Below are 21846 nucleotides of genomic sequence, written 5' to 3' on the forward strand. Positions count from 1 at the left end.
ACAGTAACAAGTTTCTTTTAAATCACTTACTAAACATCTGATATCATGGCAAATGTAGAATGCAACTTTCTGGATGAAAGCACTGAACAAGGGACTGTTATTAGCATCATCGAGCACTCAACCAAACTTCACCTGTCAGTCATTTAATGATGACTTGTAGATGAAGTATTTTGTTAAGTTGTATTTATACTTAGATAACTGAGGTGCACAGTACTAGAAATGAATAGTCGAGGGTAGAAATGAGGCTCTTGCTCACACTTAATTTAGAAATGGGAAGTTGACAAAATAGCATTCGTCATTCAGTGTCTTCATTTGAAAAGTGAAATTACGGGAGCTAATGAGATGTAAGTATAAAGTGGAAAGTTTCCAAAAGTTACAGTAAGAGCTATGACTCAATGAACACAACACGAAGCATGATGTTTCCTCATTCTTTTAATACATAGGTTTATTGAAAATAAACAGGACAGGGACATTACTGAGATGTAGTTTTCAAACAGAGGTGAAAAAAAAAACAGCACATAAGCAACTGACCATAGACAGTTCTTAATTTGCAGTGATGAAAAGACTGTAAAATGGGTGACACAAGAGAACAGCGGGTGACTTTTACAAAGTCAGAGGGATCAGCTGGATCAGAGTTGTCTCAGACATTTGTCTTCTTTTGGGAGAGGTTGATCTTGTCACCGAGGCTCAAGGCCATCCCCTGTGGAATGAAGGAGGGAGGATTTATCGTAACAGACTCTACATATTAACAGACTGGATACATACTGTCAGCGTCACATGAAATGGATTATTTCATACATTCACTCTCCTTATCCATTCAGCCCAATTCTTTCAACTGAGGTATTAGACTAACACGTCATCCCTCCACAAGAGGAATTGTTTGCACTGCTTGAGTTGAGAGCAAATAAATTCAACTAAGCCTTTACTTCATGATGCAGCAGCTGTGACCCACCTGACTTTTGGCTCTAATGCGTATGTGTCCGTTGACAGGTGCCTCGGGCCCCAGGTGGATGGGCTTCTCGATGCTGACATTAGCCAGGGCATCTTCTCCAAAGATAGAACGAGCATAAAGGTTGGCAGCCATGAAGCCACAGAAGCCAGACAGCGCCTGGTTTAAAAGACAAAAAGAAAAAAGTTAAGAATATTGCACAACAGCACGGTGTTGACACAGTTCAGCTGATATGATGGGCTTGGTGATGACTGTTATAATCGGACCACTACAAAGGCCACTTGTGATGTTTTTCCCCCCAACATGAACCAGCATCAGAAATAATTAATTAATTGCTTATTTCATTTATCTTTATGAGCCACGTTTGAAACTTAGTTTGCCATCATTGTTCTGCAGTGTGTAATATCTCATACAAACCTTCTCAGGAGTCAGACACTTCATGTTGGTGGACTTGAGGATGTGTTGGAGATATTCGTTCAGATCAGTGATATTGGTGTTCACCGTCACCTATGACAAAGATCATATAAGGATCATCCTCAGTGTTTGCATTCAAAAAAAAAAAACCTAAATATTGTTATTGATTTGTTGAAGGGAAATCAATGGGTTCCCTTAGTAACTGGAGTTGAGAAAACGACTTGTTGCCAAACAAAGTAATTTTTGTAAAGTCAGTCATTTTCTGGGAACTGGCCACAAAGCAGAAATGCAAAGCTCACCTTGTTTTCCCACTCAAACTCTGCCCACATCTGTCTGAACTCTGCATCGGTGCAGGAGGCTGGCTGGATGTAGTCCATGATGTCAATGTGGATGTCGCTGAGGACGACGCAGTTTCTGTCGCTAGCAGCTCCCGACACGTCATAGACTACAAAGAATGGAAGAAAACATCCCCGCAAATAAGTAAACAGGCTCTGGTAACACAAAGCAAAACACAACACCAACTGAATTATGATCTTAACACAGAACGTGTCTCTTACCAATGTTACCGAATATAATGCCATTCTCAGTAGAAGCCACTTTGACGTTGGCCTTGATGTTAGCAAAATCATGAGGAGCCAGAGTTAGAGGTGAAGGTTTCTCAACCAACTTGAGATCACCTACAGAAAGATAAAACTCAGTTTAGTAAGTGGGGTACATAGTGCAATTTAGCAACACAGGTGACTGATGACAGTCAAGGCCTGAATCAGCTCTACTAAAGAAGAGAAGCCGTGTATTTATCCAGTGTGGCGGAAAATAAACTTGACTAACCTAGAGTGGCCAGCTCAAGGGTGCAGTTCTGGAGAGTATCACTGGTTTGGTTGACCACCAGCACGTCCAGCACAATGTCATACTGGTTGACGTGAACATAGGCTTCTGCGTACACTGGGTCTGAGAAGCCTGTCAGCTGAGTCACCTATATTGGACAAAAAATCATTATATTTAATAATCAATTACAGTGCAAATATTTCCTCAAAAAACTATGAAGACTTTTTTTGTCATTCACTTTTTAACATGGTTTTTATAGCAGTGCACATCCATGACATGCAGCAGGGTGAAAAGGAAAAAAATGACTCATAGCTGTGTATCCTTGCATCAAAAACAATGATAGAAAATACAAACATAAAGCTAATGAAATGAATAATAGTAATTGTGGCAGATTCCACAACTAAATAAAAGACTATTTGTCAAACTGGAAAAACTTCTTTCCCCTTGTGCAATCGAAGACAGCATCATTCTGGTCTGAAAATATTTATGCACCATAATTGTGACAATGAATGGGCAAGTTTTCAAAACAAAAAAATCAATCTATTATCCCCGAAGACATAATATTTACAGCCCAAACTTTGCCTCACATAGTGGTGTTCTTTTCAACTTAATCCCCAGTTGTCTTGTATGCTAAGATTTGTGCAGGGCTTGTGCTGGACCTTGTTGAGCTTTGAAGCCAGGGGATCAGCAGCCTCCTTCCTCTGAGTGTTGCCCATAGCAGCCAGCAGACTGAGCTGGAACTGGTCCTCCTTAGAAGTCATCTCATTTTTGGCTGTCAGCTGCATGAAGGAAATGGGGTCGTCTGCCTGCACTGTCACGTTACGTTTCTCAGACTCTTTCTGTGGTCATAAAAAAAAAAACCCAAACAAACATATGGTTATATTTAGGCCCATAGTTAGCCCACAACATAGTTAACCCACAACAGAATCAACACACAAAAAAATATCTGTAATTGCTGTTGTCAACACAAAAATTGTTCTTGAAAACAAAACTTTCTTGGCTTATAAAACACATATATAACATGTTATATGTATAAACATAAATGCATATTTTCAATAGTAACAAGAGAGGACGGGGTCCAGAAATATGCAATTAACAGCCCAAATGTGTTTAATTCATTTACTTGTGACAATGCTTCAAGTGTGCCGGCCTGTGAAGAGGTTAAGTATTGAAGCCCATCAGTAAACTGTCATTACCTTCTGTGACAGCTTCTCTTCCTCCAGTCTGACAGTCAGCATATGTGACAGGGATTTGCGGCACTCCTTGTTGAAAATGTCATTCATAAGTGGCGAGCACTCTGACAGGACCTTCAGGCACAGCGAGATGCGGTCCACATCATCGTCCGTAATTGGCTTCTTGGGCAGAGAAGACTTACCCAGGTGCAGCACAGTGACCATGATCAGCATGGCCTCTGCTACAAAGGACTAAAGGGTGACAGCACGAAAGCAGGGATTAGAGGAACGTGGCAGTCGGTTAAATGATTTTCAAAACAGTGTTGTCTTTCAGTGACTGTGAACAGAGGACAACTACTTACATTTTGTTTCTTTTTGTCTTGAACAATGGCAACATAGCGCAAGGCCACTTTGGTTAGTGTGGTGGCCAGGGAAGCTGCCACATAGAAGTCTCCGTCCATCAGGAAGCCTCTGAGTGGAGGTCTGGAACAACAAAATCAGTGTTTTCTTTTGAATGAGCTGGACAGTAAAACTCTCTATGGTCAGTAGAATATTTTGTCCTAATAATGACACTAGTCCACAATATGCAATGTTTACCTGTCTTCCTCTTTCTTCGAGGGCCTGGAGGAGCTGAGGGCACTCTGTGTCACATAGGTGCCCATCTCTGTCACCAGCTTCTGGGCTGGCGCTGCACTTACTTCATCCTCTGGCTTAACCTCTCCTGTCTCTTTCTTTATCTCGTTTTCTACAATGGGGATCTGTTAAGACACAGATGTCAGATATTTGTGACAATTCTGATTAAATCGTGACTAACTAGTAAGCCTGTGTTACATAACAACAATGGACAAACATACCTCTCCCAGGGACCTGCGTACTTCTGTCATCACACTCTGGATGTCTTCCTTGGTGCTGCAGTATTCTCCCAAGATCCATAGCGCTCCCCTGTAGATCCTACAAAAAAAAAGTGGTAACAAAAGTCATAAACATGCATACTAATGACAAAACTCAGCAAAGTCTACAAAACAATTGACAAACATGGCAACAGAAAAAGATTATGACACTCAAATGACCGAGATCAGATCACTTTGCTCCTCATATAAACTAACCTGCTGCTAAAACTTGAGTCTTACCCGCTTTTGTACATTTGTTTCCTTATTTATCACATTTCTGTGCCTCACACAAGCCTCTTAAGTTGCATCATTTTGATAAAAACAAGTGCCCAACAGTCGATGCAGTATCCTGAAATTGGCAAGTCAGCCCCATTAGACTTGCAGAGTATTGACTTCTCATTGGCAAGAACTGAATACATAATGACTTCCTTAATCACTCACTGACTTACCTATTTTTCTAAATCAAACAGGCTAACCCAAATTTGACCTGCTTTTCAACCGTTAGGTGAGAAACAAAAAGACTAACTAAGGCCCTGCACAATATACCCCTGAGAGTGCTAACAAAGCCTTACTTGACAGTTTTGATGGCGTGAAAGACTTCCAGCATCTTCTCGATGATGAGGGGTCTCAAGTTGTCAAACCTCTGAATGGCTTCCCGTACAAACTCCAGTACATCAGCAGCAGCTGCCTCATTAGTGTCACTTAGGAATTCCATCAGCTGTAAATCATATCAACACATGGAAAAGTGTTAATGTATTCTTGTCACTCACACACACACACATATATATATATATAAACCAAGACTTGCATGCCTCTCAAACACCTAGAAAATATAATACAGTTCAAGAGCATAATTAATAACAGGAAGCTCACCACAGGTATGACATTGGCCGCCATGTCAGGGAAGCGGACGCTGCAAGAATGAAGAGTGCGCACCAACAGCTGCCTGTACTTATCAGTGTCTTCATGTTCTGTTACGTTGTTTGTCTTGATCACCTCTTTCTTCAAAACAATCACCAACTGGAAAACAAATACATGTCACTATATTTGCTGTACATTTCTTTGTTTTTCTGTGTCTGTGCTGGGATGTGAAAACAACAATAGAAGCATAGATATGCTGTCCATGCCACTGACCTCTTCTACATTGCGAGATGACACAAGATCCAGTGCCAGCTGCAAGGTCTTCTTTCTGACTTCCAGGTCAGGAGTGCTGAGAACACGAAGGATGTCCATCACAAGGTCCTGGATAAAAGAGGCACTGGTGAGAACCTACTTAAATCTTAACATAGTTGATACACTGTAGGTGCAGAAAACTGGTAATGTCTCATAATAAAACTTTGCTTTAGAAACTTTAGGAATATCTTCCTAAAGTTTTCTGCTGCTACTGAGTCTATAAAGTAGACTAAACAAAACTTTATTCTGTGTATTCAACTTTTTTTTTTTATAATTTTCAGTATGGCTTAAATTTTTAAAGCTCTTTTTAATAAGAATGTCTTCAATATAGAGGGCAATGGTCTTTGCAGTTAATAGGGTGTGAAATTTTAGCAGCAAAACTAAACAGGCAGAATTCAAAGTACCTGGAGCACACGCTCGTGAGTGGGATGCTCCTTCAGTTCAATCAGGCGATCAAGAACAATCAGCTTCACATTGTTGTCGCTCTCCTTGATAATCAAATCAATGTAGCACTGGGCAGCAGCCTAGAGTTCATAAAAGAATGCATAAGAGACTGTACTAGACCAAAGACATCACTGCTACTGGGTCACATGTAGTACAATATTAGTCTTCTGTAAACAGTATATGATCAACACCAAAAAAAGCCCTGGTGATGTACCTTAATGGCTGTGGGAGCACTGGAGAGGGTTACAAGAGTGCCAGCAGCCTCATACTTAACAGCTGGGCTGGAGGACTGCAGCAGGTTGTAGATGCAGCGGATAAACCGAGCGCGCTCAGAGGGGTTAGCATGGCAAACCTGACAGACAGAGAACAAAAAACAGTTCAGACACCGAAGTATCTCTTCTGTTAGTACACTGTTGTACTACACAGCCTAACTTAGACTGATAAACGCCGTGACTCACTTTGTAAATCAGCTCCACAATGACCAGCTGGAGAATGTCGCCAAAAGTGTGCACTTGGTCAATGCATGTGCTGAGGTAATCCAGAGCTCGATCCTGCACAATGTCAATATGAGAATGAAAAGTTTGGCCTTTGAGATAGATACTGTAGGTCTAGGAGCACACAACCGTAGAAACAGTAAGAAGAAGACAATATGCTACAGACCTGATCTGCATGAATCAGCATCATGAAAGCGTTTCTCTTGCAGCTGGCATCTTTCTCATTGACAAGAAAATCGTGGATCAGCTCTGGAGCGTCTGGGATCAGATGTTCAAAGTTCCTGGAACAAACGAATATGATCACTTTCTTGTTGTGCACTACTTAGATACAAAGTCTCTGTGGAAAGGTTTTTACCTGTAGATGGTGTAAATGGCCAGCACAGCATTGCGGCGCACATAGCTGTGACGGTGCTCCAGGCAGGCCCGGATCGCTGGCATGAGAGGCTCAAGCAACTCAGACTCCTTCAGCTTGCACAGGAAGCGGAGAGTGGAGCCACGAATGAACTCATTGGGGTGCTGCAGGTCCTGAAATTGAAAGAAAGATTTCACATGATAATTATTAAATGATTTTTAAAAATACTAAAATTGGAACCAACAAATTTGAGCAAAGTTACTATTTAAGTAGTTATTATAGATAAGGTTAACACAACTTCCAGCTTTTGGGTTGGCAATCAGTGGAGGCTTATTGGAAATGTCAAACAACCCTGCCAACACTGTTCAGTCACCTGTCCAAATGTGTGCATCTTACCATTTCATGTGGGCCATTCAATATTTATTAAAAACAAGTCTATCTTCCCATTTACAAATATTATTTTCCCTGCTGTTGCACATGGTGCTACAATGAAAGAGAACACCTTATTTAAAACATGAACATGAACAGACTGAGTGATCAGTATCAGTCTCTAGCTGAGATCACAACCGTTAGCATGTCAGTTAGGTTACCTTTCTGTAGGCGTCACAGACCAGGATCATCTCCTGAAGCAGCTTTCCATCTGGAGTTGTTTTGGGCACAATCTCCCAGAATACCAGCAGTAGCTTCTTGATGGTGTGGTCTTGAAGTGGCAGCACGAAGCGGATGATGGTCATCAACAGTCCTGGCAACTTCTCACCATTCAAGATCATGATGATAACCTTCTTCAGGGCTTCAGTCTTTGCCTTGATCTCCCCCTTTTCTGTAGAAAGATGATTATAATTCGTCTCATTACAGCTGAGCACCACAAGTTAAAGGTGGAGAGAAAAGTTTAAGAAGTGATTATCTTCCCTCTGTATGGTTTATTAAGGTAAGTGAAGAAATCCGTTTAGTGACGTAGCTTTGAAAGTGAACATTAACCATAGTTACCTAGATCCGTTTTCAGGCTGACTTCAGAAGGGGGCTCCGAGTCAGATGGAACATTGATCAGAGTGTAACAAACGTTCTCCGCAGCTGTCATTTTGCTGCTGGGCTTGTATCTGTTTAGAAGAATCCCAATGAATGTCGCTTACTGGATAATACCTGTGAGAAAAAGTAAACAAGCAGATTTAAGAGATGGTGGAGAAAACCACCAGCATCATGTGCATGTGTATTTCATTTCCTTTACAGCAGCTGAAGAAGGGATGGAAAACTGTTACGAAATGGGGCCGGACAATTCTTCTTATGAGCTTTTAAAAACCCAGAGCAGTCACAGAGCAGCCTCACAGCACAAAGGTCCCAGGTCTCTATCGAAATAATCATTCCAGAGTTCCGTTAAAGAAATGTTTATCAGATAAACCAGAAACTAAATAGTATTCTTCTGTCTGGGTTTACCCTGCCATGGACTTGTCAAGAGAGTATCTCTGCCTTTGACTCAAAGCATGCTGGGATATGCTTTGGCCCCATTAGGACCCTGATCATTAAAAGTAGGTATAGGATATTGATGGGAAGCCTGTAAATATCTTTCAGCAAAACATTTGTGCCTGGTGATCCCACACCGTATAAAGCTAAAAACACAATGGGTTATCTCATTTCAAGGTAAATGATAATTATGACAACAACAACAGAAATAAGTCTCGAAGAAAAACCCACAGTTCCTGGAATCAACATCTTCAGTACATATTAGCTGGGGTTGACTGGCTGCCCAGCTCTGCAGACTCACTACAAATGCCCTGTGGTTTTCCTGTGTTATATGGTAATTCTCAGCTTTTGTAGGGCAACCGTTAAAAAGAATTCAATCACATGTTCAAATGCCACAAATTCTTGCTAGTACTCACATTTGTCTAGAAATGTAAAGAAAAAGTGAGGGTGATATAAATGGGAACTTGTTCTTTAACTAGAAGTGCAGCGGTGAAAACTTTAAATAAAGATATTTATGGCTACAACTCAAGAGTGTGTGAAACTCAGCTAATTTTCGGAGCTAATAGGAGGCTTCAGCGGTCTGAGATAGTCAAATCAAGGGTATAATAATTTTGTTTAGTATAGATTTTTCTTGTTGTGTTTATGCTTTATCCTTATGCTTAACCCCATCAGTTACAGTAGAAGTGACTTAGGAAGGAGTCTCTTAAAAGACAGTATGAATAGGAGGAATGTTTCAATGCTGTGTGGGCATGTGACTGTTGTTTAAAACAGATTTGAAAATTTGGCAATTGTTCCTTTAAATGAAAAAGCTTTCTTATGGTTATGCACTGCAAAACTGTAAACACAGCTTGTAAACAAACTTACTTACCCTAACCTAATAAGTCTGTTTACATAATTAATTATACTGCTTTACTGCCACTGGGTCAACCATATTAAAAATTCTTTGTTTTTATGAACACTTTTTTTATGAATGCATAAATCTGCTAAAAGGTTTGTGTGTTCTATTTATATTATATTACTTTACTCCTTTTCTCCTATATCTTTCTACACAACTGCAAATCAGAGGGAAATACTGTACTTTTTAACTACTGGACTACATTGATCTGACGGCTGTAGTTACTTTACAGATTGAGATTTTATACACAAAACCTATAAGCTACATGTACTATACACAGTGAAAAAAACAACTTTGCAACAGTAAAATAAAAACTACATAAACAATAACAAACAATTAACAGTAAAATAAAATATATTATTAGCCAACTAGTGACTTAGTCGGATTATAAAATTACTCTATTTTGTTACTAATAAATCGTTTAAGTACTTCGTTTGACACTTTTAAGTACACATTCCTGACCACATTTACGTGCTTTAGTAATATTTTGAATGCAGGACTTTCAAGTGTAATGGCCTATTTTACAATGTCGTATGAGTCTGCCTTAGTTAAAAGGATGGAAGTAGTGTTTACAAGGTTAGGATATCTTCCTGCATTTTCTGCTGGTTTTGACTGCAAAAACTCGTCTGCAGTTAAAACAAAAACACAGGAAGCAGTTGTCACTGTGACAACAATAGCAGCCAAAGTTAAAAATATTAAGTTATTCAAGCAAGTCAATAAACTGTGACACGCAACGTTAACACCCTCAGACGACACTACAGCTACTGTTAACGATGAAGCGTTAATGGCGTTACCTGCGTTAGCAACAACAGCTGTGCAGCAAAACCACAATAAAACGCAAAACTCGGATAGTTAGTCAGCTATTCAAATGGCTAGATTAAGTTAAGAGATATGATTAAATGCTAATTAGCTAACGGTAGCTAACGCCAGCTTAGCTGCCCAGGCTAGCAATGAAATGGAGGACAGTAACGTTAGCTAGCTGTCTTAACACTTAACGCGGCTCAGGAAAAAAACACATCGCTCATGTTGATTGAAACTAAGCAACATAACCTACCTGGCTGCACGACTTTGATCCTCCGAAGTGGCCTTCGATATCCAGTTTTGGATATTTACATCGGTAAAAAGAAAAGCTCCCTTCGGCGAGCTGTCTGTCCACTACTTCCTAGTGACGTGGAAGATTACTTTCCGAGCCACATCACTGCTACCGTGCGCCGGAAGGCTCAAACATCGTAGAAAAGCGCAAGAAAAAAAAATGTTCCAGATTGATTCTTTACATTGAAAAACGGACATGAGAAAAGCTACTCTATTTATATTGGATTTTTTTTTTAATTAATATAATGCTCACATAATGCTGTAAGACACAGATCTTTGTGTACATGTCACCTGCCACTTTCCAAGACCTATGTTACTTTTGATACAGATTCCCTTTGGCTTTGACTCCCTTTTGCTGGGCTGGGTCTCCAGAGGTGTTCACCCTGTAGCCATTGCTATTCAGCAGGAAAAAGGAAGGTTTTCGAAGACTTTTCATAATAAAGCTGATTAGGACTAAAAATTGCATGAAGTACTCTACAGAACACCTGACTTCACTGCACTTTCATGTGCAAAAAAAGAATAATGAATAGTGAGCATTGCAGCATTTATGTATTTATTGTAAATATTTTAAGAAAGAGGCAAAAGATACATTCAAAAACACTGTGTAGCCAGAAAATACAGTGTTAGACATAGGCTAATCATGTGTCACTAAGTATTCAGTATTGTTTCAGTCAGTCACTCTCAGTAGTTGAAGCTTTGGAGAGTGTCCAACATTTTCTAACAACTTCCACTTCAAAGTTAATTGGTTTATCAGACCTCTTTGCTGCAGTATCCGTCGGACCTGGCCCCTGTATCACAAACACAAACAAATAATTTAAAATGGAATGTAAAAAAACAAAACAAAAAAAAAGCAAACTCACTCTTATTCCTTAACATATAGATGAACTACTTTTGTGCTTCAGCAAAACAGCACAACAGTAGCGCCCTCCAGTGGAAGTTTAGTCTCAGTATCACGGTGGATGCATGGAAACCTGAATGAAATTGAATGTCTTTCATTCAGTCATTATCCTCCAGTATACAGCAAGGCAGCATCTCATGCAAACAGTTTAAATATCACTGAAATATTTTGTTTTTCTCAACACTAGACTTTCAACACTGAAAGTAATTTTTAAATGGAAAATCTGATAAAACTGCACTGACACAATGTTTTGACAAATTATATTTGTTTATAAAAGATTAGCAGCATAGAGACATTTTATAACTTTGTTATTGCTATTAACCAATCCCATTAAAAGACCAAAACTGACAATTAATTTATCCTATTAAAAAGTGTCCTCTGTGCCTTAACAAACCACCATGGCCATGTTCATTAAAACGAAATGATATGTTCCCACTGTGCAACAGTGTGGTCCAATTATGTGTGTAATAGTTTTCTGAGAACCACGGGGTTCTATGGCACAGAGACATTAGCTACATCAGGCTCTCACTACACAAACAATAGCCTACTCATTAGTGGTTTAAATTAATTGTTGGTTTTGGTGTGAGGAAAATTGCTAATTTTTGTGAGTCTGGCACACCACCTAAACACTGCCAGTTGTACTGTATTGTACGTTTGTGTCTGTTTTTTTTTTATTATTCTTTATGTATTAAAATGCAAAACACTGAGATTAACCTGCAAACACTGACTTGTCATAGCAGCAGAGACACAGGTGTTACTAATTATATTAAAAATGGCTCTGTTTCATTTATCCTGCTGTGACATGTCAAAATGCATGCTGTGAAAAGGATATATTAGCTGTCAGTTTGCAGGTCAAAGATGAGTCTTTATTGACATATTAACAGTTTGTCTTCTGCTGTTGTAACTTGTTCACGTTGGCATAACTGGACAATATCAAAAACAGGACGTTATGTGGATGAAGGCAAGCGTTTTCGTTTTAGGCTAAGATCTTGTTTGCTTGTGTTGGCAGTTCTCACTGAACACGTATCAATACTTCAGTTCAAATAGTTTAAAGTCTTGTTGGTCGATCATGAGAAACACAGTGTTCCTCTAACGTTGCGATGTCAACTACTGAGCTAAATTAGCTTACGTTTTTAGGACAGCCTCTGTGTATTTAGCCAGCTAGAACATCCACTTGGTCCTTATTTTTTTGCCGGTCACGAACAATGGCTTTGATTCTGCACTATTTATCCCACCAAGAATGATACACTATACAAATTATTTTTAAGATATTTTACCAATAATCGGCGGTTAAAGCCGGTTATTCTGATCCGTTTAATCGACAATCGACCCAAGGAAAACCAAACGAACCCAGAGCGACGTCATGCAGCGATGGCGACTCAAAAGACCAATTAATTTTAAGATGGAAAAATATTACTTCATTTATACAGTTATTTAGACTGTGGCTGAGCTAATTTATACCATATGCGTAGGTGTGAAATTGAGTCATGAGACGCATTCAGCATTATAACAAACTCCGGAACTGGGAAAGCTGAATAAACGTATTAATTTACGTCCATTTTAAGCAAAGTGATATTAAACTTTTGTACAAGTAAAACCAAGTCTAAAAACATTCAAACAATAATTTGAATTCATCATAACACTACTAAATAACTACTAAACTAAACATAAGGAATGTGCCTGAAACAGATAAGCCTACTGGATTTGAGAGCTGAACTATCCTGGGAACTTTTATTTATTCGTTGTCAAACGAGAACTTTCAAAAAGTTTCCTCATTAATTGCAACCACAGAGTATACTGATTATATTTTATGATGCAGCTCAGGATTGGTCCAGCGCTCCACATTACAAAGACCTAGAGGTCTGAGTTGTGGCCTGTAGGCGGCGACACAGAGTCCCATTTCTGTAAAAACAACATCTCACCTTCTTTCTTTAGTCCAAGTGCGGGAGCACGTTTGAGTGACCATGGAGTGCGTTTGCTGTCATGTAGTTCAGCGTTAATACGGCGTGAATAGTAGAAGAGGGGGACTTTCGTGTGGATACGAGGAGCCACAGTCGAGCCATGGCTGCACGGGAGGAAGGAGAGGTTTTGCACAGTAAAATAAGGCACCACGACGGAGCTGGAAGTGTAAACAGCTCAGAGGGCTTTAGGAACGGCTATGTGAAGAGCTGCGTCACCCCCCTTAAACAGGACCATCAGAGGGGATTTTTGTTTAACGTGTGCAGGTTTTGCAACGAAGACATTCTTAATTCAAAATTGTTAAAGGTCTCTGCCCTCTACGTCGGCGCGTTTGTAATTTTCGCGGTTTCTTTTCTCATTTCTAGGAGCCTGCAAAGTGACTCGCTTTGGGATTTGCGGACTTTTTTGTGGGGCTTCTCCCAGTCCATCAGTCCTTTATTCAGCATAGGATGTGCTTTCTTCTTTCTGACGTTTTACCTGAGGAGGAAAAAGAAGGAGAGCAGTAAATGTTGGCTCGTGTCACTGCCAGCGTCGTGTTACCTCGGGGATTTTTTGGTTTTGCGGTTTTTGCAATGGGGAGAGGACCAACACCAGATGCAAATGGTGGGCAGGTTGTTATTCGTGCTGGGATGTGTGGGTCTGCACACACTGATCCCCACTCTCAAACTCAAACACAGTGTTATTATACTGGTTTTTGCCAGCGTTGTGTGGCTTGTTTCTTTCACAAGTTTGAGCGGTCTGCCCGCACTGCTCAGACCGCTCTTCGCCTGCTTTGCGGGGGTTTCTGGCTCCCTGTTGGGGCTCTGTTTTGACCGTTACTACCCGTCGAGGGAAGCACCGAGTGGGATTTCCAGCGCTGAGGAAAAGGTCCCCGTGATCAGACCTAGGAGAAGGTCCAGCTGTGTTTCACTGGGGGAAACGTCGACCAGCTATTATGGCAGTTGTAAAATGCCTCGCAGACCCTCGTTACCCTGTATATCCAGAGAACAGGTAGGTCTCCCCCCCCACACACACACACCTCTGTTGTTATAGTTGCAGAAGGAGGCCCACTGATCATCCACAGCTACCCCGAGCACACATGTGCACCAGAAAAGGAAAAACACCCAATCTTATGACATGAAATAGCACAAACACCTGACCTACAGAAAAAAAAAAAATTCTCACAGAACATGATGTTTCATCAAATTATCAGCCAGAGTTTAGATATGCAAAAACAAATGATTTGTAGTTAAAGGAAACACTTACGATAAAAGAAGACATTGCAATGTGAATGACTTAACTCGGCCAATACAGACTACTCCAGGTAGCAGGCAGTGTTATTATTTAGGCCTACCTTTGTCAAGCAAGGTCTTTGTCCAAATTAACTTTTTATTTTTATTTTTTTATTTTTTTATTTCAGCCAAGTATTTAAACAAGTGCATTTTAAAGCCCATAAATACTTATAATTAAATATCAGCATTCACAGTGCTGTTGTGTGCAGTCCACTTTCCTACAACACTTCTTGCCATCATTGATATTTATCAATGTATGTTGGCAGTATATGAATTTAAAGGTTTATATATCAGATGATCAATGAAATAGACCAGAATAACAGCAAAACGAGCAGCAAACCAAGTGATGGGGCCCACAGTCCCATATGACTGTAGCAGTCAACAAAACAAAATGATGGTGAGCACACGCAGGGATTATTCAGTGTCCACATTCAGTGTCTGTTTCTTTTTGTTTGCTTGTATACACAATCCTGAAGAAACTGTGCAAAAGCAGTCTGTTTACATACAGTAGCTAACACGTACACCGCAAAGCAATGCTCCTTTGTTCTTTGCATGAGTTTTGTAAACCAATACACCTATATCGAGTGATATGCCATACCAAATGAGGACTATCATGTTGCATACAGTATGTTGTGGACCAAAAAAAAAAAAAAAAAAAACCTGATGTAAGCCGTTGCCTTAATTTGTGTGTCAACAAATGACAACATTATTGTCAGTATTATTTTACACAATATCTTAAAACAAAAGGTGCAGTTCTTCAGTGGATGCCTAGCCATCAGCTCACACACATTGTTTTTGGCGTCCTTCAAGCTTAGTTAGAAATGATAAGAGAACTAAAAATGTATTTCCAGTTTGTCTCAGTTGTCCTATTTCCAGCAGTTGTTTTCCACTTCATTGTGTTTTAGGCTGTTAGCAGATTAGCAGTCACATTGAGCTAGGCCCTAAACACTGCATGGAAACTCAAACAGAAAAAACAGGTTGGATCATTCAAGAATCTGTATGAATATGACTGCAGACTTAAAGGCCCTTTTTTGACTTCTACACCTTTTCACCTTTTGTTTGATCCAATAAGCTACAAAAACATTAGATCCCAGAATGCGCTTCATGTGTCACTGAACATTAGTGAGAAGTAAACAATGATATATGGAGGCTGTAATATCTTCTTCTTTTTTTTTTTTGTTTAAGTAAGTGTTGTGATTGAGGCCTCAGCTCCAACATTGACCTACCTTTTCATTTGGAAAAGAAAGATAATGTCTGGAACCTGAGATGAGGTGTATTTAAAACCACAGACTTGACTTTTAACTGAAATGTGTTACTTCAACATGATCCATAGAAAATGTGTTTATTCAAAAAGAAAAAACAAAACAAAGGAAAACATTGTATGTGAGGTTAATTTCTAATAAGAGTATCCCCATTATACATTTTATTTGACTCTTACATCTGCTGTAGTTAGTTACTTGACATACAACGTAAAATGTATGTACGTGTTGACATGTTCAGGGTCTGGGGCTTCAAGACTTGAATCTGAAGAATGTCTTGAATTAAACTGAATTTCTCACCATTTATGTTCCAAAATTAGCTTTTCAGTTTCTTTATAGGTAAGTAAATCCAACACATGGGACTTTAAAAGATCTACACATAAACATTTTCAGTTGGAAAGCTGAAGCAGGACATTGTTTTTGTTTTTGATTCAACAAACCATGTGTTTTTTAATTGCTACATTAATTGTCTGGTTCAGCTACCCAATTATTTTCCTGTCCCACATCCCCAAACAGATTGTTAAACCTCTTTTATACTGTGTAAAATTGCAGAAAACCAAATTGCAGACAGTAATGTGTGAACAGAACAACAAAAACATGTACGAAAGTGGCAGATAAGATTACTGATTGTGTGTCGTCATGCCATCCTATCAGCTAAATATCTGACATGCATCATAAAACATACTGAGTAAAAAGATAACCGGAATTGCAGGCCATAGTTATCACATAGTTAGTTCCATCATCACACTCTCCTTAAAAACATATTTGGCAGCCTCTCAGAAAACATTTATGTCAAAGTCAAGTTTTTCTTGGTGAGTAAAAGCCTAAATACACTCCATAATATAATAATGTTTGTTTGGATTTTGTCTGAGAAATGCCAGTCAGGTGACTTAAAGTTTGAATTGTCTGTTAGTTAGGATTTTTTGGGATTAGTGTGTCCGTCTGTCTGTAGGTGTCAGACCTATGATGCAGCTTACTGGCAACCTGTCTGGTGTACTATGCCCACTGCATGCTGGGATAGATCTTACTCATGGGGACAGTATGATATCCTGCAATATTGACTTTGTAGCACATACTGTAGAGAAAAGCTGTTGTAGATGGTCTTGTTTCTTTAAAAAAGTTTTTTTTTCCTTTTTTACCCTCAAGATTTTGGATTTGTTTAAAATTTTAGCTACTAATTGCACTAACCTTTTCCTTTTCTGGGTTTGATAATCAGGAATGTAGTCCGTGAGGACCTGTAAACTGAGCATAAGAAAAAATCTTTTTGTAAAGTAACTTCTCTGCGTATTAATGATTAATTTTATACAAAAACTGTCAGTTTCTGCGTCAGAGACGGGCACAAAGAGGCACAAAGGAAGACTTGGAAAGGAGGCACTCAGGGTTCACTGGTGATGTCACACATGTTCTTCATCTTCGCACACATTTTGCGCGCAACACAGTCAACCCCCCCCCCCCCCCCCCCCTTCCCTTTCTTCTTACTGACAGGGTCACTGGTTTTCTGTCTTTCAGTTGCAAAGAGGGGGGTTGTTTTTTTTGTTCGCAGCAACACGTGGTTTCATATACAGTACGTTCATCATCACCATGGAGAAATGGTTGTACAGACTTCTAGCATCATGTAGATGAAAGGCAGGATGTTTTGGTTTGGAAAACAGACACCAATGTGTGAACTAAATCTTAAAGCTAAGTAAACTAGAGGAAGAAAACAAATCTTCATCCTCAAATGCGTTTCTGCTTTCAAATCAGCTGTCAAGTGCTTGTTAAAATCATGTAAAAGAACATCTCAAAAAGAGATAATGTCAACAGCTTTTACCAATTTTAATTTGTGCGGATTATATGTTTTACTGTAGTTAAGTACAGGGACAGTACTTTTGCTGGGTGCTGTATAATAGATAACCCTCACTGAAGAATGAACCTAACCAAGAGTTAAACTCATGACCAACAAACTTTAAAAATGGATAATGATGTAAACACAGCTTTCCTTTTTGTCTGAGGTAAATGACCATGGTAGAACCACAGCAATGCACTCTGAGGTGTCCTACTTAAAATCCACTTCATCTATTCACTTATATATCGTTACACTTATTGTGTATTACATTTAAAGACATTCGCAGTAATAACTATATCAAACCCACCCAAGGTATTTTTTATCATTGTCAGCTGGAAATAAGCAGAATTGAGACTCGACCATGTGCTGTGTGGAGGTTGTGGGCTCTATCAGCTGCTACAGAACAATTAGGAAGACACATTTGTCTTTCTGTGATTCACCTTTTTTCCTATTGTGATGATTCTTTTAGGATTAAAGATTCATGTTTGAACCATCTGGGTGTATTTTTCATAAACATGACCCCATTAATGTGAAGTGAGAGAGCTGTGCCACCAGACTCCTGAGGTTATCTATGTCCGGTGCTTGTAGCATCAGAATTTTGATATTTAAAATATTTGGCTTGTTTCTTTATGTTAGGCTTGTCACTTGTCATGTATATGAAGGATTAAAGAGCTGCAGCAGAACACATAAGAAGCTGTAATACCTAAGCTGTAATACTTGCACCTAAAAATCCAGAAACGTCAGAAAATAGCTTGTAGCCTCTGTCCCAGTTTTTCTAGTTTGTAAAAACATTCTGAGTTCAAATTGAGGACACGAGTATGAACATTCAAGGTTTGAAATGTTTTGTCACAACTATTTCTTCACCCACCTGAAGTAACTGCTGACAGAAGCCTGAGCCACCTAAAGGTAGTATGTTGTATTACGGCACCAGAAGTTAATTAAAAGTTATTTATTGTGTATTATTAAAGGGTGCAGTGTGTAGGCAATGCGATAAAGTAAAACATAACTGATGTTTAGACAGAGACTACTACTTTTGTTGTTGTTAAATTACACTGAGGGGTTTTTGCCACTAGTGGTGCTGTAGAGCAATGCTTTGTTGAGCAGGTTTTTGTATTGTCCAGTCCTTTGTGTTTATGTTTTTAGGTCATTCCTAGTTTGTAGCTTGACCTTCATGTCAAACTGCCATAAGAATTATGTTTACTTGCAGACATTTTTGGCTATGGTTTCAAAATAAAAGTGAAAAAGAGGTGATTTATGACATTCCCTGGATTAACCCACTGTTAACTGCGTGTTAACAGAGGTGGTAATGTGTCCTAAAAGGCAGCTGTGAGCCAGTGAATTAGACAGCAAGCGGAAATGTCACTCTTTACATTTATTTTATAAGGTAGGAAGAGTATCTGAATATTTGTTGAGACTTTAATAATATGCACACAACATTTTAGTGAGGATGCACTGGATGCAAACACAACCATATTTGTTTAGAAGAGAGCACCCTCGGTGTACAAGTATGCAAGACAGATGCGAAAGCTCATATAAATTTGGTGAAAGCATTGAATTCAAGACCAAATTGTGACAGTTCTTTCCAAAAGTAAATGACTGAAACCTTACAGAGTTTAAAAGGGACTTGACATTCTCTGGTACTGACAAGCACATATTTTGATCTACCAAGAAAATCACATTTTTTCTTTAGGCCGTCAAAGCTTCTATAGCCAGTTTATTGTGGCTACTGTAGTTTTTAAGTACCTGTATAAAGCCACAGACCACAAACTTTTCAAGAGTTTAACTTTGAAAGGCTGAGCATACAAATGCGTGTTACATGTTACAACAAATACAGCTCCATAGATCACATGTGGGTTTACAATGCCTAATGAAAAATTCAGCTGTCTGATGGCACAAATTTCAGCTGACAGTAGTCTGTACACAGATTCAACACAATGATTCTGAGTATTTATTTAACACCAGAGTAGCATACTGTACCAGTCAAGCAAATATTGCGTACTACTCTTATGTTTTGGTTGTTGTTATTTTTGCTTGTTTTTTATTATTACAAGCTTATGAAATTATTCTTGACTGTAGGCTGGTTTAACTGTGGGTCATGGAATAATCAGCATCTTTTGTCAACTTCAGCTTTGATGAAAACATTATAAAATTGTACCATGCCCTATGAATAAACCATACATTTACTATCTGTTTGTGATCTTAAAGCAAGAACCAAACAAAACAAGAATCAGTGCTTAGGATTCACAGATTTACTCATTTTTGTGTCAAGTTATCGTCATACTGTGAGTCAAAAGATTGCTTTATTTTTGTGAAAGGTCAGTTTATGTTTTCTTTGGCTGTACACAATTTTGTGTTACAGTACGGTGACAGTTTTTAACGGAGGAGGAAACCCCTTCATGGTTGGCGCCATTTTAGTCTTTACTATTAAACACAGTAGGGTGCAGAATAAGAACATTTTCCTACTTGTTCGTACGAATGTTCGAAGTTGGATTCACCAACCTCTCTTAACTGCACAAAACCTGTCGTAGATTGCTGCTCTCAGAATGATGAATACCACCTGTTCGTGAGCAGGTGCGCATTTGTGAAGTTTGATCATTTGTGTAATGAACACCCCTAAAATCGTCATATAAAGCTGCCTGTTCCGCTTTGTTTCCGGGAAAGGTTCATTCACGAAAACGTTACGTACGAGAGTAAAAAGAAGAATTTCACATCAGAGAGGGGCTGGTCAGTGACAGAAACAAAAAGTGGATGGTTTAAATGAAGTTAGATTATAAAACAAAGCAGTGGGTGATGATGATGGACAGAGACATGAATACATAAAAACCGTGAGGCAGCGAGAGGAGCGACAGCGTTTTCCAAATTTAACTACTTAAAAGTATGAGCTACTCTGACAAAATGTGAATAAAAATACTAAAAGCTAAAAAAAACAAACTGAAGTTGGCAAGCCATGATGATTATAATGATACGGTGATCAGAATGCTAATTTTGCATTAATTTTGTTTTAAATATTTTTGTATTAAATCAATTTTGGCATCATATTTAACCTAAGATTTATTCAGATTAAACCACTGTAATTCTTAAGTCAGAGGCATGTGTTCTTCCCCTGTGAAGAGAAGCAGTCTGTCTGTACATGACTCGTACTCCAGGTGTGGATCACTCGTGAATTTCTGAGAAAAATTCTGAGAACAAGAACATTGGTGAATGTCACCGCTTCTCTTAAATCACTCATCTGTGCCACTTAAGAAGTAATCAGTTCATACTAACAGTTCCTTTTGTGAGGTTTGTGACTTTTAGAGATCATGAAACAGGACAGAGGTTTCTGTCTCTGTAAAAGTGCACACATGGCCAAACTTACACATGGAAACAAAATTCAGTACAAAACTATAAACACAGCCTTTTTATGCAGCAGTCGGAGATAGAATTGTCTCATTTAGCATGATCCTCTTTCAGATAATGTGAAATTTTCCTCTGATAATTTCAAGTCTGTTTTTTGTGCTTTGCCACAGTAATTCAAAACCTCTTGCACAACCAGAGCTTTATGGATTGACTGCAAGTGCCAGGGGTCAGGTTCACTGAATCCTAGATTTATTGCATTAACTGTGTCACTCTGGTGAGTTAAGTTCTTCTTCAGTAGAAAACTGGAATATGTCAGTGAATCATGTAGTTGTGAAACGGTGAACGAGCCCTGGAAAACTGTGTTGCAAGATTAGTCTTGCACTTTGAGACTGTCCAGTAACAAACAAGGGTCAAGTGAGAAATATGTTTTACAAATATTCTGCTGCATATTTTGGTTGTGGGTCCTTAGAATCATTTATTTCACATGAATATTTTCCCTAAACTGTGATTTTTATTGTCCAATCTGAATTGTAACCTGTTCTTCCTCAGAATTATGTCAGCATGTGTCTCTGAGACCCAGTTAGTTTTCTGAGATAAAGAGAATGAAGTGGAGATAATATTTTTTGTATTTGGGCTTTCATGGCAGAAACCTGAAAGCTTTACTTCATGAGTAAGATGTAAGGGGCAGTGCTGGCGGTGAATTCAGGGAGAAGGCCCTCGTTTTTTGTGGTTACCACTCCACAGGGGCAGACAGGGGTAAATAATACACTTAAGTAACCCCCCATCCAGACAAGAGGAGAGAAGCAGGCTGCAGAGAGAAAGGTTGGAAGGGAGAGCAGTGAAAACGCAGAGCAGCTCTCAGCTGTCACGTTCGCTTGCTGTAAAGCCATGTGGAATGATATAACATTGACGTCACAACCCAGTGACGTACCACAGGGTGATTGCAAAGAAGGGGGAAAAAAAATGCCAAGTCTTATTAATCGCCCTGTAGAATATAGTGTCTGCCTCTAGCAGTGATGAGAAAGGGAAAAATTGTGCGTCTTCAGACGGTGTGCAATAGAAAGAGTGTGTTTGGGTGGGAAAAGGTGCCACGGAGAATTGTACTATTTAATCTAGAAAATCCGACAAAGCCATAGACTT

At 39.1% G+C, this 21846-nt stretch overlaps 2 protein-coding genes across 2 annotated transcripts in view; one reads left to right on the forward strand and one right to left on the reverse strand.

The window, feature by feature from the left end:
- Window positions 1-414: 414 nt before the first annotated feature.
- Window positions 415-10255, reverse strand: copb1 (COPI coat complex subunit beta 1). The gene is made up of 22 exons (XM_041042306.1): window positions 10121-10255; window positions 7701-7853; window positions 7304-7533; window positions 6717-6886; window positions 6528-6642; window positions 6326-6418; window positions 6082-6219; window positions 5828-5947; window positions 5385-5492; window positions 5124-5270; window positions 4823-4968; window positions 4215-4311; window positions 3958-4118; window positions 3723-3843; window positions 3385-3612; window positions 2848-3027; window positions 2192-2336; window positions 1921-2040; window positions 1663-1808; window positions 1367-1456; window positions 953-1108; window positions 415-700 (listed from the first exon to the last, which is right to left on the reverse strand). Exons 2-22 carry the CDS (start codon window positions 7789-7791, stop codon window positions 641-643), a joined length of 2862 nt encoding a protein of 953 aa, XP_040898240.1. The 5' UTR covers window positions 7792-7853; window positions 10121-10255; the 3' UTR covers window positions 415-640.
- A 2752-nt stretch (window positions 10256-13007) lies between these two features.
- The window catches only part of pde3b (phosphodiesterase 3B), a 38571-nt gene continuing 29732 nt past the window's right edge, over window positions 13008-21846 (forward strand). Inside the window, exon 1 of the mRNA XM_041061698.1 lies at window positions 13008-14005. Coding sequence (XP_040917632.1) covers window positions 13118-14005 — 888 coding nt within the window. The 5' untranslated portion in view covers window positions 13008-13117. The remainder of the gene's footprint in view (window positions 14006-21846) is intronic.

Source organism: Toxotes jaculatrix, chromosome 1 (assembly GCF_017976425.1).
Source record: "Toxotes jaculatrix isolate fToxJac2 chromosome 1, fToxJac2.pri, whole genome shotgun sequence".
Taxonomy (NCBI): Eukaryota; Metazoa; Chordata; class Actinopteri; family Toxotidae; genus Toxotes; species Toxotes jaculatrix.